Source organism: Hippocampus bargibanti, linkage group LG12 (genome assembly GCF_051943395.1).
Source record: "Hippocampus bargibanti isolate YZ-2025 linkage group LG12, ASM5194339v1, whole genome shotgun sequence".
Lineage (NCBI taxonomy): Eukaryota > Metazoa > Chordata > Actinopteri > Syngnathiformes > Syngnathidae > Hippocampus > Hippocampus bargibanti.
The window spans coordinates 23,902,661-23,921,682 of NC_142745.1; the positions used below are offsets into that span (position 1 = coordinate 23,902,661).

The 19,022-nt window shown below is 41.8% G+C and overlaps 1 protein-coding gene and 1 long non-coding RNA gene across 6 annotated transcripts in view; both read left to right on the plus strand.

The window, feature by feature from the left end:
- Positions 1-70: 70 nt before the first annotated feature.
- Positions 71-18,008, plus strand: LOC148890938 (uncharacterized). The gene is made up of 4 exons (XR_016116743.1): positions 71-298; positions 663-763; positions 15,365-15,555; positions 17,769-18,008. It is a non-coding gene; the product is annotated as an uncharacterized LOC148890938 (long non-coding RNA).
- An 11-nt stretch (positions 18,009-18,019) lies between these two features.
- plekha6 (pleckstrin homology domain containing A6) overlaps positions 18,020-19,022 on the plus strand; it is a 46,728-nt gene continuing 45,725 nt past the window's right edge. For all 5 annotated transcript variants that reach the window (XR_016116738.1, XM_089011165.1, XM_089011168.1 and 2 more), the window contains exon 1: positions 18,020-18,297. Coding sequence is in view for 4 of the 5 variants with exons in the window: in XM_089011165.1 (XP_088867291.1) it covers positions 18,233-18,297 (65 nt within the window). In the remaining variant the exon portion in view is untranslated. The remainder of the gene's footprint in view (positions 18,298-19,022) is intronic.

The following is a 19,022-nucleotide window of genomic DNA, read 5'->3' on the forward strand; positions in this document are numbered from 1 at the left end:
TCTCTCTCTTGTTCTGTCTGTCTCTTTCTCTCTCTACCTCGCTCTCTCTCGTCCTGTCCCGACACACACACACACACACACACACACACACACACACACACACACACACACACACACACACACGCACACACACACTCACGCACACACACGCGCGCACACACACACGCACACACACACACGCTCTCTGTCCCCCTCTTCCTCACTACACACACAGCACACAGGCGCACACCACAGTCACAGGCGCACACCACAGCAGCGGGACGATTGGCCGTGCAGATAAGCATTGACGGAAGAAAAGGTAGAAAAAAAAAAAACTATCCACATGCACTGGCGGGCGTTTTCAGAAAATCATGCTGACATTCATGACTTTGTCAACCTGAGTGATTGCTTGTCTTCTCCGGTGGTATGATTTTGAAACACTGGATTCTGATGTGTGGGAGCCATTAGAAAGTGTTTAACACATTTTTCGAACGCAGCAAAATTGATTGCAATTCTAGGAAACCGTCACCACGGGGAAACGTGGAGGCTCCAGAACTAGCGCCAGGATCAAGGGTTTAGTTTTAGTTTTTTGTGGTTGTTTATTTTCCGCAGAACATATTTCAGATCCTGTTCCTTTCGTTATATTTGAGATGATTGACACAATGTTTTTTTCTTCTTCACAGACGAGAAGGAGGACAGTGTGCTGGGGAGTTTGCCTTTGCTCAGTTTCAGGATTGGAGGAGTTCAATCTTTGGACAACATCACCCGCAAGTTTGCCTTTAAGGTCAGTCACATCTGAGTGAAAGAACGAACGAGTGCCAAGAGATTAACTGGATGTTTACAGTTTCAAATGGAGAAAGTAGCTGAGAAAAGACATCATTATTTTCGGAAATACCAAAATAATGAAGTAGTCCGGAAAATGTATACAGTAATACCTCACCTTACGAACGCTTTACCTCACGAACATTTCCCCTCACGAACCTTAAATTCACGAGTCTTGGCTGACGAACTAGTTTTTGGTGGACGAACCAAACTACATGGAGGCTGGCGGACGAGTTTTAGTCTATGGGTGTGGCTATGGATTGGATTGGATTGGATTGGATTTGCCTTTATTAGTCTCGCAGTGGAGAAAATTACATTTCACAGCAGCAAAGTTATGAAAGAAATGGGTGTTAATGTGGTGTTTAAGCAATATTCTCAGGCAATATAAGAGGTTGAAAAACTTCTGTTGATTTGGATTAATGAAAAGCAGCTGGCAGGGGACAGTGTGAGTGCTGGTATTATCGCCCAGAAAGCACGGCAACTTCACTTGGATATCATCAAGAGGCAACTACATCAACGACCATCACTGAGGTCAATAAAACAACTTTTATTATTATATAACGACTTTATTTCTTTAATTACAATACAATAGCACATTTATTAGACGTAAAATAAGGTATAGTTTGTGTCATTTTAAAGGACAACCAACATAACTTTTTTTGTTTCTTAACAGACATCAGAAAAACGTTTTATAGCATCTAAAATACCGAAAACACGCAGTATGATATTTTTATTGAAATGCAAAACACCAATAAAAATGACTTAAAGTGTCCAAAATCTGCAAAAAAATTGAGCTGCGAATTGGGCCCCCAGTTCGTGACGTCACGCCAAGATGTCTTGCATTACTGGAGAATCAAAACAATGGCTTCAGATTCGGAGAATATGCTGTCTTGTTACACATTCAGTTATGAATATGATTCAAATAGTTCTGAAGAGGAAAGCATACATATTTGCAATCGATTAAATAATTTAATCCGTGCCATTATGAGGCAACATTGAGGGGAAATGTCTCACAGAAAAAGAGGCACAAAATGGCGACCTCCTGTGGCCACCTCCGTTTCCACAGGTTGACAAATTCCTGATATGGAGCTTGGACGCCTTCCTCTGGCGGCTTTTGGGTGCAACATGAGGTCCCTAGACCAAACGAGTACAGCAAAATACATTGATGTGATGGAAGGACCGCTACAATGCGTCTTTTTTTTTCGGTCAGGGGCGTTCCTTTAGTGACGTCACGTACGGACTCGTCACCAACTCAAAAACAAGACTTCCTGAATATTCAGCACGAGTCTTAAATTGTAAAATATAGCTATATGCGGTGGAATCTCATTAAAATATGCTGAGTAGAAGTCATTTGAAGCCGTTTTACAAATTATGGACACAATTTGTCAGAGACGTCGGTTGTCCTTTAAGGCTTATTTAGTAGGAAATTATGTTTTATGGGGACCTGGGAACGGATTATTCTCATTTTAATGGTTTCTTATGGGAAATAAATGTTCGGAAGACAATCTTTTCGCCTTACACACACTTTCTGGGAACCAATTAAGATCATAAGCTGAGATATCACCTTACTTTGGATTTTTAATTACTTTTTTCATCGAGCTTTGTTATACTGCATGTAGAAACTTGCACTGCCCCCCACATAAACAAAAAAACCCCAAAAACACAAACAACAACAAGAAAACAATATAAGTGCATATTATGTAAACAGCATTTCGTGATGTCTAAATGTGTTCTTTGAAGGCATTGCTGTGGTTGTACAACGGGTGATTTAAACCTGATTGGCGAATACTCAAGCTGCTGAGTTCATAGCTGGCTCTCATATGGGTGTCATTGATGGCTAAAAATACCAATTTGGGTACCACCTTTTCTCATGAGGCGTTGCTGTCAGAATCAGAATGATCTTTATTGGCCAAGTATGTAGAACACCCAAGGAAGTTGTCTCCGGTAGAACACGCTGCACTAGTATCATCTTAAAAAAGACATGACAAATAAGTATGGACGACACTCATGAATTCTAATCTAATCAAATTCCTTAGTGTAAATTGTACCTGTCGAGAATGACTGTGAGACAATGTGCAAAGTATCAAACAGATAGTGGTTCAGGTGAGTACATAGCTGGACCTACAATGATCATTATGGGATGCTGTTCCGCAGGGTTGTCCAAAATTGCAAAGAGGCACTAGACATTAGATTTGGGAATTTGAGAATTCATGGCGACGGGGGAAGAAGCTGTTGAAATGTCTGCTGGATTCTGATCGGTAGCGCCTGCCTGATGGAGGAGTCTCTGGAAAAGGTGGTGGGAAGGGTGCGTAGGGTCCAGTTAGATTCTCCGCGCCATTGTTTTGATTCTTGCAGTGTGCAAGTCCTCCAGATTGGGTAGGGCGGTGCCAATTTTTTTTTCTGCCCTCCTAACTGTCCGTTGAAGTCGTACTTTGTCCATTTTTGTGGCGGCCCCGAACCAAACAGTGATGGAAGAACACAAGATTGATTAAATGACTGCCGTGTAGAAATGTCGCAGCACCTCTTGTCATCGAAGTACAGGAGTTTCATTGTGAAACATGCAATTAATTTTCTGTTTTTTTTAGTTGTATGAAGTACAGAATGATAGTCATTATATTCATTTTGAAAACCGCTTCATCCTCAGTGTATAAGGCAGACCCAAAAGCCTTGATTTTCTTCCAAAGTTGACCCTGCGCCCTATACACCGGTACACTTTATATGTGAAGTAATATTGAGCCACAACAGGTCTCGCAACTATTGTCAGCATCCACTGACTCCATTTCCCCCTGTAGAATAAGTATTACATAACCTCAGCCTCTACTCTAGTGCCTTATAATGTGCTGTGCCTTATATTTAGGAAAACCATTAGATATTTAATATATTACATTTGGAAAACTTTTGTCATTCATTGAAGGTGCGCTTTATACTCTGGTGCGCCTTACATATGGGAAAAAATGAAAACACACCGTTCCTTGGAGTTGCACCCTATACACCGGAAAATACAGGATCTTATTTTTCGGCTTACCTTTCTCTGATATTTGAAACACGACTAGATTTTAGTCTTTTCTGTTTATACATGTACACCTGACTCCGTGGTTTATGACTTTATATCGGAAATATTTTTAATGTGCAGCAAATACAATTGATTTCTGTTAATATTAACTGCTTTAGACAGTGACACTGGACAGTAAACAGGACAAATTGTCCATCGATGAAATGAACTCCGTGGCAGGAACTCCAAGTAAAGTGTATTTGCCATGGACACCCAGCTGCAGGTGGAAGAGGGTGTGTGTGAATGTGTGCATGTGTGTGCATGTGTGTGTGCTGGACTTTGCTCCCATGCTGAACATGCAAATAAAAGAGTCAACAAAACGGACAAAATGTCCTGAAATGACAAACATTGATTACAACAAATATAGAGGTCTGGTAAAACCGCTATTAAATCAACCCAACAATGTATTTGCTTATGCAGCTCACTATAGATACAGCGTGCTAGCTCAAGCCAGTATGCGCTTATTACTAGCAGCTTGTGATACTATGATTGGCTGGTCACTGGCCAGTCATGTGACTAGCCAATTATAGTTCGCGAAAGTAGCCAAAATGGAACTGTATAGTGCCACTTAGCAGTTTTTTTGACAACGATACTAGTGCAGCGTGTTCTACTGGAAACAAATTCCTTGTGTGTTCAATAAAGATGATTCTGATTCTGATTCTGAAAACTCTGACATTGCGAGCACCTTCCAGCATGCCTTCATTTGCCAACTCGAAATCTGATTGGTTAAACTTTAACCAATCAGATTTCGATTGGAAGGAGCCTTCCAACACCTTCCAGGCCTGCTGGAAGGCGCTGGAAACGTCATAGTTTTTGCAAACTATGATTGGCTAGTCAGATGACTGGGTAGTCACGAGCTTTAACCGTTAACGCAACAGTTTCATTGACACTTTTGTTATGCTTCAGGGCCTGCACAACTGATTGTAAAGGCGTCCAGGTCAATTTCTGACCCTGGTAACAAATCAGAATCAGAGTCAAAAAACCTTTATTCGTCCTACAATGGGATGGGGAAATTTGCAGTCCACAGCAGCAATTTGAAAGGGGATGGGGTGGGGGCGGGGGTGAAAGGATAGAAAGCAAGATATTCTAAGCACAGCAAAATAAAAATGTCAACTGGATACTGTAAATGTGTAAAACTGTTTCACAAAAAATACATATCAAGAAAGGTATATTGATATATGTAGCTGTCTTGCATCACAACCCATACTTAGTGTTCAGTTTTTTTTTTCTTTTCACATGTGATTATTGAGAATTGCGAAACCTGACAGCAGTCGGTAGGAACGAGCGGCGGTACCTTTCCTTCTTGCAGCGTGGCTGTAATAGTATGGGTGGGCAGGAAAGGGTCGGAGGGGCTGTCCATCATAGCTTTTAGTTTATCTAGCATCCGTCTGTTGGCCACCTCCTCCAGAGAGTCCAGCGAGCAGCCCAGGACAGAACTGGTCCTTTTGACAAGGCACTCCAGTCTTTTCCTGTCCCGGGTGATGGTTGAAATTTGATTGGTTAAATGCTTAAATACGAAAAAACACCTCTGGAAGTAGCACGTAGGAATCTGAAAGAAAATTTGGAATTATTTCATAAGAATTCACAGACAAAGTATAAATCTGTGATTCAGATATTTTTAGGCCAACTGAGAAGGCCTTGCAGGTCCTGACTCACAAGGGTGAGGACACAACCCTTGTGAGGATAAGCGGCTCGGATAATGAATGGATGGATGGGTGTCGTCAGAATCCTCTTGATTGCCAAGTACAGTGAGACCTCAACTTACAAACACCTTATCTTACAAACTTTTCGTCTTAAGAACGCCAAATTTATGAAAATTAAACCTTATAATACGCACTATTTTCATAATACACACACACCACGGCTGGCGGAGTGATCTTCGGCGGAAGCACACGACCGAACAGCGCTCCAGCCGGCGCTACTTTGCACACCCCCTCTCATTGAATGCACACGTCGATCGCCTACTTGGAGCTTTTTGCTGATAATTTAAAAAAAAGAAAACACCACAGGCTTGTGTTCAGCCCAAGAAGACACAAAATAAAATCACTGTCGCTGAGAAGAAGGAGATAATTGAAAAACACGAACGAGGTGTGCGATTGTGTGATTTAGTGGCCGAGCACGGCTATGCTAAGTCAACCATTGCTACCATTCTCCGGAACAGAGAAGCCATCAAAGGTGCGTCTGTTGCAAAAGGTGTTTCCGTGCTCTCAAAGCAACAGTCTCGGGCAATCGAAGGAGTTGAAAAACTTCTGTTAATTTGGATTCACGAAAAGCAGCTATCCGGCGACAGCGTGAGTAAAGCTATTATATGTGAGAAAGCACAGTTAATTCACGCCGATATCGCCATGCGCCAACCTGAAAGTTCGGCGCTTATTGAGGATTTTAAAGCTAGTAACGGATGGTTCGATAACATCGGAGGGCGAGGAGGAGAAATGTTGACAAAGTGGAATGATGTGCAGGCCACAACAGAGGTTAAGTTACCAACTGTCTTTATGGAAGGTGACTGTCCTTCCATAAACCATCAACGACCATCAAAAAGGTAAATAAAACTTTTTTTACAGCACAGATTATTTCTTTAATTACAGTCCTCATGTAATGTGCCTCTCTTTGTAACTCTATGATACAATGCAGTGTATTTCTTTCATTACAATACAATAGCACATTTATTATACAGACAATAAGGTATGTTGTGTGTAGTTTTAAGGCTTATTTAGTTAAAAACTATATTTTATGGACACCCGGGAACGGATTATTCCCATTCTAATGGTTTCCTAATGGGATTTTTTTTTGAGATACACACTTTTCGCCTTACACACTCTGTCTGGGAACCAATTAAGTTCGTAAGTTGAGGTCTCACTGTATGTAGAACTCACAAGGAATTTGTCTTCGGTATAACACGCTGCACTAGTATCATCATAATAAAAAAATTGAGGCACTATACAGTTATAATCAGTCATTAGTCCTTCCTTGATCAAAGAGATGTTCTTGCTAGGATTTTGTTGACTTTCTTCGCTCCTATGAATGGTTGGGCAACATGTGCCATGACATGGTAGGACTGTGCTGACCTCAGATGACATAGTTTTGTAAATAAAGTCAGTCAGACATTTTGATCCATGCAAATGTTAGCGAGTTATCGATATTACACAGAAAATCCACAATATGGATTTGTCCTACAAATGTCATGTCGTTCTGATATGCCAGGCACAATGTTTCCTTGTGCTTTTTTGAGCAAGGTTTATACAGTAGGATCTGCATTTTGAACACCAACTAGTTCAAACTATTTATTTATATACACAGGTAATATTCGTCTTACGACCGGCTCGACTTGCGGCCACCCGTACTTACGACCACGACTCCCAGACCCTTTTTTTTAATTGAAATTTTTGACAACAATTACAAAAGGAAAACATGGTCACGTTGCGCATCATCTGATCCAGACATCAAAACAAAACATGGATCACATAGACATCTCATTAAAATGTTTTACATTTATTTTCAATTCTGCTGGTGCAACATCCTGTTCACTGTGCCTTATGCAAAAGAAAAGTTAACAATAATGAAAATATAAGATAAAAGGAAAAAAAAGACCAGACCCTATTTTTAAAATTTTAATTCTACGCCTGGCATCACAACGCGCTAGCAGGCCGCCAACGCGTACGACAATTTTGGCCAGCCAGCAATCGACCATGTGATGGCACCAGAGAGGGGGCTTACGAGTCATTTAGCCTCCGAGTCTCTATTCAACATTTTGAATGGATTTTGAATGTCCTCCATCTATCCTGGTTTTGTGCATCATCTTTTCTCACATCAGCTACCTTCATGTCCTCTTTGACCACATCCATAAACCTCCTCTTCGGTCTTCCTCTCGGCCTCCTGCCTGGCAGTTCAAGACTCAGCATCCTTCTCCCGATATAGTCACTCTCTCTCTGGACATGTCCAAACCATCTCAGTCTGGCCTCTCTGACTTTCTCTCCAAAGCCTCAAATATGAGTTGTCCCTCTAATGTACTCATTCCTGATCCTATCCAACCTGGTCACTCCCAAAGAAAACCTCAACATCTTCAGCTCTGCTACCTCCAGCTCTGCTTACTGTCTTTTCTTCAGTGGCACTGTCTCTAGTCCAAAGATCATGGCTGGCCTGACCACTGCTTTTTACACTTTTCCTTTCATCCTAGCTGAAACCCTTCTATCACACATCACACCTGACATTTTTCTCCAGCCGCTCCAGCCTGCCTGGACAGGCTTCTTTACCTCTTTTCCACACTCTCCGTTGCTCTGGACAGTTGACCCCAAGTACTTAAAATCCTCCACCTTCTTTATCACTTTTCTCTGTAGCATCACTCTTGCACTTAGATCCCTCTCATTCGCACACATATATTCATTCATCTCCTTTCCAGGGCATATCTCCACATCTCTAGTTTCTCCACCACCTGTTCCCTGTTCTTGCTACAGATCACAATGTCATCTGCAAAATAATGGTCCAAGGAGATTATTTAGCCTCAGAGTCTCTATTCAACATTTTGAATGGATTTTTACTTACGACCATTTTGACTTACGACCGTTTGGTTGGAACAGAACTCGGTCCTTAGTCAGATGTTACCTGTATATTGAACTTACAAAAAGAACAGGGAAGCAGTTTTTTGTGATTTTTTAAACAAGGTTTGTACAGTAGGATCTGCATTTTGAGCACAAACTAGAAAAGAGAAGCAGGTGAGTGTTGCATGTGACCAACAATCGACATCAGGCACAAATCACAGTTCAATAAAATCTGTGTTGTTGTTAATCATGAACCAACCGCCATAGATGAGTGACTTTGCTACCAATAGTTGTTTTGTTTCCGCCAATCCATTGCACAAAACCTGTTGTACCTGCAATTTACAACCTGGCTGTTGAGACAGGGGTGTGCCCATGAGCCAGAGGATATCTTGTGAACAAGAAAAAAACACGTCAGCTCTATAAAGCATTTCAATTCTTAAGGCGGACATATTTTTGAAACTACAAAATAGGCGCTGGAGTGCCTGCCTAGCCCTGAAGGGTCAAATAACACGGCCTAGTAAATCTGATATTCACTGTTTTTCTCAAATGTTTCTGAAAGTTATCCATCGGAAGCCATTCCCCAGAAAAATGTTTGTGTGATTGTGAGAACATAGCGTGTCGATCTAACTGACATTAGTCCACGAAAGTGTAAAATTCAGGGTTGTGTTTCCGTGACTTGTATGGGCGGTGCAGGTATGCCTCACCGTCACAGCCTTCAGTTCAAAACAAGTGTCAACCTGCGAAAAGAGTCACCACACCTTATTTTTGTTGTTATGGTTTAACCTGCTGTAATTGGTTGGTGACAAGAATCGTAAGAATATACACAAGTCTACTATCTATCTATCTATCTATCTATCTATCTATCTATCTATCTATCTATCTATCTATCTATCTATCTATCTATCTATCTATCTATCTATCTATCTATCTATCTATCTATCTGCCTGTCTGTCTGTCTGTCTGTCTGTCTGTCTGACTGTCTGACCGCCCATCCGTCCGTCCAGCTATCTCGCTTATCTAGCTATCTAGCTATCTATTTAGCTGTCTAGCTATCCATCTAGCTAACTATCCATCCTGCTATTTAGATATCTCGCTATCTAACTAGCTAGCTAGCTAGCTTTATAAATGAGATTGTATTCGCAGTACGGCTGTGAGAGGGGTGACCTGCTTTGATTTAGTATCTGTTCTGCTGACGGCACTGTGCCTAAAATAGAATTTTCTTTACAAATAGTTTGTCAGATAAAAAATAGTGCATATGTTTTTAGATTTCAACGTCCTCATATTATAACCATGCACTGTGGTTAAATAAAGATGAGAAGACAAAAGAAATACAATTAAATAAGACTCATATACCATATTTGCCTTAGTGTATCAAATGGTAAAACCAGTCCATGTCACGGTTTGCAAGGTGGTGATCGCTGTTGTGGATCCCCAAAAAGCAGGCAGGTTGTATTTGAGAAATTGTATTCAAATAAAGTCAACAGGAATAAAATCTAAAACATCAAAATCACCTGAACAGAAAAATACAAAGTATCAACGAAAACCAAGAGTAAAAGTCTGCCAAGATGAAACAAACTTGACAGGGTGCAGAAAACACATGCACAGCATACAATGCTATGAATTGGATTGGATTGGATTGGATTTGCCTTTATTAGTCTCGCAGTGGAGAAATTTACATTTCACAGCAGCAAAGTTATGAAAGAAATGAAAGTTGAAAAGCAAAACAGGAGCACTTCACAATGCACTTCACAATGCAATGACCCAACACCGAATGGTCGTGCCGGAACTCCTTTTGAATGCCACTGATTGGCCAACACGACCAACACCTGCGCGGCTGCATGCAGGGCCGATTAGTGCTACCCGTTGGTCGCTAATCAGAACTTGGCAGTCTGCCACTGATCGGGACGACCAGCACCTGTGCAGGTGCAGGCGGGGCCGACAGCGCCACCCGTTGGTCGCCAATCAGATCATGACAGTCCATAATAACTCATTCACTGCGAGTATTTCTGAATTTATTCGGGAAGTGAAAAAAATATGATGTGGAGCGCCATTCTCGAATTTGTTCGTTCTTTTTCATGCTTGGGTGCTGAATAAGCGCTGGCCATGGCCTTGGCTATGTTTTTTTTTCCCTTTCCATAAGGGGGCAGCATTTCTCTTTTTTCAATGTTAGCGCTACAGCTGTTGTTCAAGCGCTATATCAACCAATATGTGTTTTGCGTTGTATTTTGCACCGCCACCCTCATTTCAAGCTCATATAACTCCAGACCCATATCATTTAGGAATTAACTTTTTTTCTGTTGAAAGAAGAGAATCTAAGGTTTCTAACACTGCATTGAATGTTTATGTTGTCCTAAAAGTCAATATTCTGTTTGTCCTGCATTTTGAGTGATAATGACAAAAACCCTGGCACTGCAGTGGACACATTTTTGCACATCATCTGCCAGTCAATGAGTTTATCAATTATCAATTGACCTTAAAACACACACATGAGGTAGCAGTATCCGCTGCTTTCTGTATCACCAGGGCCTGGATTTGTGGTGAGTTGCCCATTGTGTGTGTGTAGTGCGTGTGTCAGAAATGATACATGATTCTTCCTACACATATCCCTTCTTTTCATCTGTAAAAAAAGACACATTCCTTGCATTTCTAATCAGGTAGTGCAGCATGAAGTGTCAATGAGCAAATCTTTGTTCATTTGCTTCCATATTTGCACAAGGCCACTCCTCTGTTGCTAGGTTACCGCTGGGCGTTGTTGTGTCGTCACTCAGTTCATTGCATCATTGCTCTGTCACTGTAGACGACAGACGGACCTTTCTGTTTTCCAAGCTGGACGTAAATTAGTCCTGTTTATTAAAAAAAAATCCATCGATAGATGGATTAGACAAGCGAGAGTGTTTTGTCCTCACTGTGAGCCAGATTCATCCTGGTTCACATTCCCCGGTTTTAAAACATCAGCTTCCGGGAACTTCAAGATTTAAAATAAAAGATGCCATGTCTCTGATTACAGTAATACCTTGGCTTACGAACGCTTTAGCTCACGAACGTTTTGCCTTACGAACATTAAATTCGTGAGAATAAAATCGTGGCATAAAAACTAGTTTTCGGTGGAAGAACCAAACCTCACAGTGCCAGGGTGGCTGGCGGACTAGTTTTCGTCACCCCCTTTCCACACAGTGCAGATGTGGTTTGTTATCGAGTGAAGTACTTTTGCTCTTATCGGAGTGAAAAAGACCCCACCACAGGCTAATGTTAAGCCGAGGAGGACACAAAGAAAATGACGGTCCAGCAGAAGAAGGAGATCATCGAAAAACAACAACGAGGTGTGCGTTTGTGTGACTTAGCGTCCCAGTACCATCACGCTAAGTCGACCATTGCTACCATCCATTGACAACCTCCATCACAAAGGTCAATAAAACAACTTTATTACATAGTACAGTTTATTACTTTAATGACAATACAAGAGCACATTTATTATACATAAAATAAGGTATATTTGGTGTAGTTTTAAGGCTTATTTAGTAGAAAATTATATTTTATAGGGACCTGGCAACGGTTTATTCTCATTTTAATGTTTTTTTTATGGGAAATAAATGTTTGGAAGACAAACCTTTCACCTTAGACACACTTTCTGGGAACCAATTAAATTCGTAAGCCGAGGTATCACTGTTGTTTTTTTTTTTTTGTTTTTTTAGCTCTGCTGCCCTCTGCTGGACGTTGTAAAATTACTTGTATGGGTGCTTTGAACTGGAAGTCAGCGTTGACTTTTATTTAGCCAGGATTAATCATTTAGTAAATACTTAAATGACATTCGACGCCCCCGGACAAGTTTTATCCATAATTTGCAAAATCACTTCAAATTACTTCTTCTGAGCGTATTTGACAAAGATTCCACCACATATAGCTATATTTTACGTTTTAAGACTCACGCAAGTCTTGTTTTTGAGTTGGTGACGAGTCCTGATGTCACGTCATGGAGGGAACACCCATGACCGAGAAAGCGACACACAATGGATTTTGCGGTACTTTGTTTGGTCTGAAAACTTCGTGTTGATCCGTGTTGATGGCGAAATTAGAAGGAAAAGACATAAATAACGCGATGGTGAATCGTGTGTTGCACCAAGACAATTATTTGATATCCGCTGACAAATTCCAAGCAGACAAATCAGCCCCTTTCCAACAGAGCTCTGGCACCATCTTCTGCATTTTCTGGGACGCTACACATCAGTCCCAATGCCTCAAAATGACACGGAATTACTTCTTTAATCGATTGCAAACATTTATGCTTTCCTCTTCAGAACTGTTTGAATCATATTCATATTCATAACTGGATGCGTAACAAGAAAGCATCTTCTCTGAAGCCATTGTTTTGATACGCGAGCAAGGCAAGACGTATTGGCGTTACGTCACGAACTCGGGGCAGGACTTTCTGAAAATGCCCAATTTGCAGATCAATTTTTTGCACATTTAGCACACTTTAAGTCATTTTTATTGGTGTTTTGCATTAAGAAATATAAGCCTGTGTGTTTTGGGTGTTTTAGATGCTATAAAATGTTTTTCTGATGTCAGTTAGGAAACAAAAAATTGTGTCGGTTGTCCTTTAAGGTTCTTCAATTGTTTTTTTTCCTTTTATTTGAAGAAGATTTTACATTTTCTGTTCACATACAAACGCAAATAAGAACAATCAAACAAGACTCAAAATGACCATTATAATCCCACCTCAAACTCTGACCTCATTGTCTCTTCTTTCTTCCACGTTGTACTTATCCACCTCACAAGCCCTACCGCCTTTGACTCCTTGTTGCCTGTTTGGGTATCAAAGTAAAGTAGGTACAAGCGCTGACTGTTTCTCTTATTAACTTTGTGGTGCAAATAACTCATTCACTGCCATTTCCGAATTTAATCGGTAATTGAAAAGCATCTCAAATTTGTCCGGGTTTTGTCTTTTTTTTTTTCATGCTTGGGTGCCAATAAAGCGCTGGTCAGACCTCTGGCAATGTTTTTTTCCCTTCCACGAGGGGCCAGCATTTGCCTTTTTTCCATGTTAGCGCTTTGTTCCAGCTTCAGCTGTTGTTAAAGAGCTATATAAACCAATATAATAATAATAATAATAATAATAATAATAATAATAATAATAATAATAATAATAATAATAATAATAATAATAATAATAGGCGGCCCGGTAGCCGAGTGTTTAGCACACCGGCTTCACAGTGCAGAGGTCGCCGGTTCGCGTCCCGGTCCGGCCTCCCTGTGTGGAGTTTGCATGTTCTCCCCGGACCCGCGTGGGATTTCTCCGGGTCCTCCGGTTTCTTCCCACACTCCAAAAACATGCATGGCAGGAAGATTGACAACTCCAAATTGTCCCTAGTTGTGAGTGTGAGAGTGACTGTTTTATGTCTTTGTGTGCCCTGCGATTGGCTGGCAACCAATTAAGGGTGTCCCCCGCCTCATGCCCGAAGACAGCCAAGATAGGCTCCAGCAACCCCCGCGACCCTAATGAGGAATAAGCGGTACGGAAAATGAGATGAGATGAGAGATAATAATAATAATAATGATAATAATAATAATAATAATAATAATAATAATAATAATAATAATAATAATAATAATAATAATAATAATAATAATACATTTCATTTATAAGCGCCTTTCAAGATTCTCAAGATCACTTTACAGCCACAGGATGAAGTTTTTCTGTGGGTGAGCAGCGGCAGCCACACACGACAGCGTCCACACAACCCGAAAGCAACTCTAATAGATAGAAAGCTAGCTAGCCAGCTAGTAGATAGCTAATAGATAGCAACAACCCGGAATACCTCAAATAGAGAAAAGCTAGCTCGCTATCTAATACCCAGTTAATAGCTACCTAGCTAGATAGCTAGCCACCTAGATATCTATTTATAGATAATAGATAGATAGCTATATAGCGAGTTTGCTAATACAGTACACTGAATGTCACTAATTAAATAAATACACAGAATGCGCTCGCTCGTCCATCCTCTAGCAATTTTTCCGGCTTCAGCTGTTTTTCAGCGCTATATAAATCAATAAGTACGTATGTATTGCGTTTTATTTTGTCCAGCCACCCCCATTTCAGGCTCAGATAACTCCAGGCCCATATCATTTAGGAATTAACTTTTTTTACTGATAAAAGTAGAGAATCTAAGATTTCTTACGCCACATTGAATGTTGATGAATGTAAAACTTAATATTCTGTGGGTCCTGGAATTCAAATGACAATTACACAAACCCTGGCACTGGAGTGGACACATTTTTGCTAATCGTTTCGCAGTGAATGAGATATGCATGCCGATTTAAATTATCATGCATGTTGCATTATTTCCATTTGGCTGAAACGGCCTGAAAAAATGTCATAAATGATCTGGTTGGCGACCAACGGGTGGCGCTGTCGGCCCCCCCCCTGCACCTGCACAGGTGCTGGTCGTCCCGATCAGTGGCGGACTGCCACGTTCGGATTGGCGACCAACGGGTAGCGACGTCAGCCGTGCCTTCAGCCTCGCAGGTGCTGGTCGTCAGTGACACTTAAAACTACTCCCGGCACGACCATCCGATGTCGGTTCATTGTTTGTTGCATGCTTTGTATGCATTGTATGCTGTGCATGTGTTTGTTTAACCTTGGCGGACTTTTACTCTTGGTCTTCTTTTGATACTTTTTATTCAGATCATTTTGATGTTTTACATTTTGTTCCTGCTGACCTTTATTTTAATACAATTTGTCAAACAACCTCCTGCTCCCTCCTGCCTGCTTTATGGGATCCGCACCCGCCATCACCACCTTGCAAACCGTGACACCAACGTTACTTGAGCAAAGGCAGACAAACTTTCAGCTTCCGGTCATGCATCTCCCATGCATGAGGAGATTCATTAATGGCCAACGATTTGCACGGAAATCCTTACAAATGTCTTCCGTGTTTTTTCTTATCTGCTTTTTGTTTTGTTCTTATCTGCTCTACAGTTGTGGTTGGAGGAACAAGAAGAGGAACAGGAAGAAAATGAGGAGTTGAAAGCCCCTGTTGTATTTTGCGTCCAGGCAGAACATGCCGGAACCAGGACGTATTACTTCAGCACAGACAGCTACGAAGAGCAAAATGAGTGGATCGCAGCCATGAGCGAGGCTGCCGAGGTCAACGTTAATCCAGCACACAGGTCTTGCACCCACATATACACGTAACCAACAAATGAAATATCCAAGACAGACGCTCCCCAACTTATGAACATTCGAGTTACCACCAACGGTATATACGAACATATTTGCGCGTATGTAAAAAAATATATAATGTGTAACTATTTGTGAAGAAAATTCTATTTTAGGCACAGTGCTGTCAGCAAAACAGATACTAAATCAAAGCAGGTCACATATCGGCCCCTCTCAGCCGTACTGCGAATATCATCTCATTTAAAAAGCTATCTTGGTAGGTAGCTAGCTAGCTAGATGATAGATGGATGGATGGATGGATGGATGGATGGATGGATGGATGGATGGATCGTAAGATGGATAGATGGATCGATCGTAAGATGAAAAGATGGATAGATCGTAAGATGGGTAGATGGATAGATCGTAAGATGCATATATCTTAAGTTGGATATATCGCAAGTTAGATAGAATGATCGTAATATAGACAGATAGATCGTAAGATAGATAGATAGATCCTAAGTTAGATAGAGCTAAGTTAGATGGATAGATGGATAGATATATTTTGCTAGCTAGCTGTACGTTCGATTTTGTATTTGTATTGTTGACATACCAGGAGGACGCGATGCATAACAAAAAGTAATGGCTGCATTAAGTTTCAGTCATGGCCTACTGAAGGATATATGTCGTCGTACTATAGTAGGTGTGACTTTATTTGACGACTGTGTTTTATACTTTACGTTCAGTGTTTACTTCAACATACATTGCATCCAAAATAGAGCACTGAACTAACTTACGAACAAATTCAGAACGACCGCTCGGAACGTATCTTGTTCGGAACGTGGGGAGCGTCTATAAACTGAAATTAAAAATTGTACTCGACCCATGTCGTTTGCCTGCAATATACTACAGTGATACATCAGTTTACGAAATTAATTAGTTCCCAGAAAGTGTGTGTTAGGCAAAAGGTTTGTCTGCCAAACATTTGTTTCCCATAAGAAACCATTAAAAATCCCATAAGAAAAATTAAAAAAACAATAATCCGTTTCCATGTCCCCATAAAAAATATTTTTTTATTAAATAATCATTAACATGACACAATATAAACCTAATATAATGTATATTACATTTGCTATTGAATTGTAATTGAAGAAATAAACTGTACTGTATAATCAAGTTGTTTTATTGACCTCTGTGATAGTCGTTGATGTAGTTGCCTCTCACTCTCACTCTCAACGTCCCCTGCTAGCTGCTTTTTGTTAATCCAAATCAACTGAAGTTTTTCAACCTCTTCTATTGCCCGAGACCGTTGTTCAGACAACACAGAAAAACCCTTAGCCACACGTAGCAATTAGCGTATTGGTACTGGGACGCTAAGTGACACAAACGCACATCTGGTTGGTGTTTTTCGATGATCGTCTTCTGCTCAACCGTCATTTGCTTTTGTGTCCTCTTCGGCTTAACACTAGCATGTGGTGGGGTATTTTTCGGTCCCATAACAGCAAAAGTACTCCACTCGATAACAAACCACTTCTGCACTCAAAGGAGGTGTGGAAAACTAGTCCGCCGGCCACCGTGGCGCTCTGTGTGTTTTTTTTTTTTGTTTGCTGAAAACTAGCTCATATGCAAAGATTATATTCTCGCAAATTTAATGTTCGTAAAGTGAAAAGTTCCTAAACTAAATTGAGGTAGCACAGTACTTAAATGATCCAATAAGTGATAGGCAAGACAATAGAAGAAGAGAATGAAATACATCGCATCCCTCATGTTCTTGTATTCCATATCACAAAATAAAATAATGACATTTTTATTCATGAACCACCATGAATAAAGACACTTAATTTGGGCAGACCATCGCTTGTGGATTATAGGCCCACCCTCAGCTACTCAACAATTCAGTTGTTCTTAACCTGGCTTTGATCGAACCCTAGGGGTTCGGTGAGTCGGTCTCAGGGCTTCGGTGGATCCTCCGCCACAGAGGTCCACCCCTCAGTCTAGACGGCAGTTAGTACGCACAGTCGTTGGAAGAAGGGTTCGGTGAATGAGCATATGAAAGTGGTGGGGTTCGGTGCCTCCAACAAGATTAAGAACCACTGCTCTAGAGTCCCTTTTGTTCCATTTCAGCCTTGACACGAATTAGGGCAACGACTTCAGTATGTCCAATATAAATGTGAATGTCCCTGTATGTGTCATTTAATGAAATGATTGATTGATTGTATTTTTCCAGATCGAATGCGGCTGTCACAGTGGAGCAGGCCACGGCGACAAAAACCCCTGATCCCCAAAATGAACTGAAAGAACAGACAGTCCGAAACCAAAATGACACCGGCGTAGTCAACGTGGAAACGGCCTCTCTTACAACTCCTTGTTCCGATCAGGACATGGCGAAAAACAATGGCAGGCAAGAAAACGGTGGAGGAAAAACCGAAGATGAAGGCGGGGGGCCTGCAAGTAGCCTTTTACAAACCAACCAATGTTTGGAGTCAGCATTGTCCTCCCAGTTCCACGCCCTTAAACTACAACAGTAAACCCGCTCAGTCCCAAAGTCACAACACGAGTCCACCTCAAAGACGACCCCAACCGGGGGTCAACCCAGCCAATGACGCAAAGGAACAGCACCCCAATGTGGTCTTGAGGAGGGGTTTTGTTCCCAGAACCTGCCCTGAGCGAGTCGCCCAAAGGAAAAGCTCAATGGCACAGCTGCAGCATTGGGTCAACCAGCGGCGGGTCATGGTGTCACATGAGGACATTAACAGGTAAAAATACCTTCAGGTCATAAATATGGGAATGCAGGTAACATTTATGACTTTGGTGTCATTTTTATCATTTTATATTTCGTGTGTCTCCATGAGTCGTCCCAATGATCCTAGGAGCTAGGTTGTCTGGGGATTTACGCCCCTGGTTGGTTCACCCATGGCAAATAGGTCCTGGGTGAGGGACCAGACAAAGTATGACTCAGAAGACCTCGTATGAAGAAAAAGAAAAATGGACCTAGTTTTCCCTTGCCCGGACGTGGGTAACCGGGGCCCCTCTTTGGAACCAGGCCTGGAGATGGGGCTCGTTGGCGAGCGCCTGGTGGCCGGGCCTACACCCGTGGGGCCCGGTCGGGCTCAGCCCGAAGAGAAAACGTGGGTCCCCCTTCACAAGGGCTCACCACCGATGGGAGGGGCCAGAGGGGTCGGGTGCATTGTGAGCTGGGCAGCAGCCAAAGGCGGGGACCCTGGCGGTCCGACCCTCGACTGCAGAAGCTAGCTCTTGGGACGTGGAATGTCACCTCTCTTACAGGGAAGGAGCCTGAGCTGGTGCACGAGGTCGAAAAGTTCCGACTAGACATAGTTGGGCTTGCCTCCACACACAGCCTGGGTTCCGGTACCAGCCCTCTCGAAAGGGGTTGGACTCACTTCGACTCCGGAGTTGCCCACAGTGAGAGGCGTAGAGCAGGTGTCGGCATACTTATTGCCCCCCGACTCGCCGCCTGTAC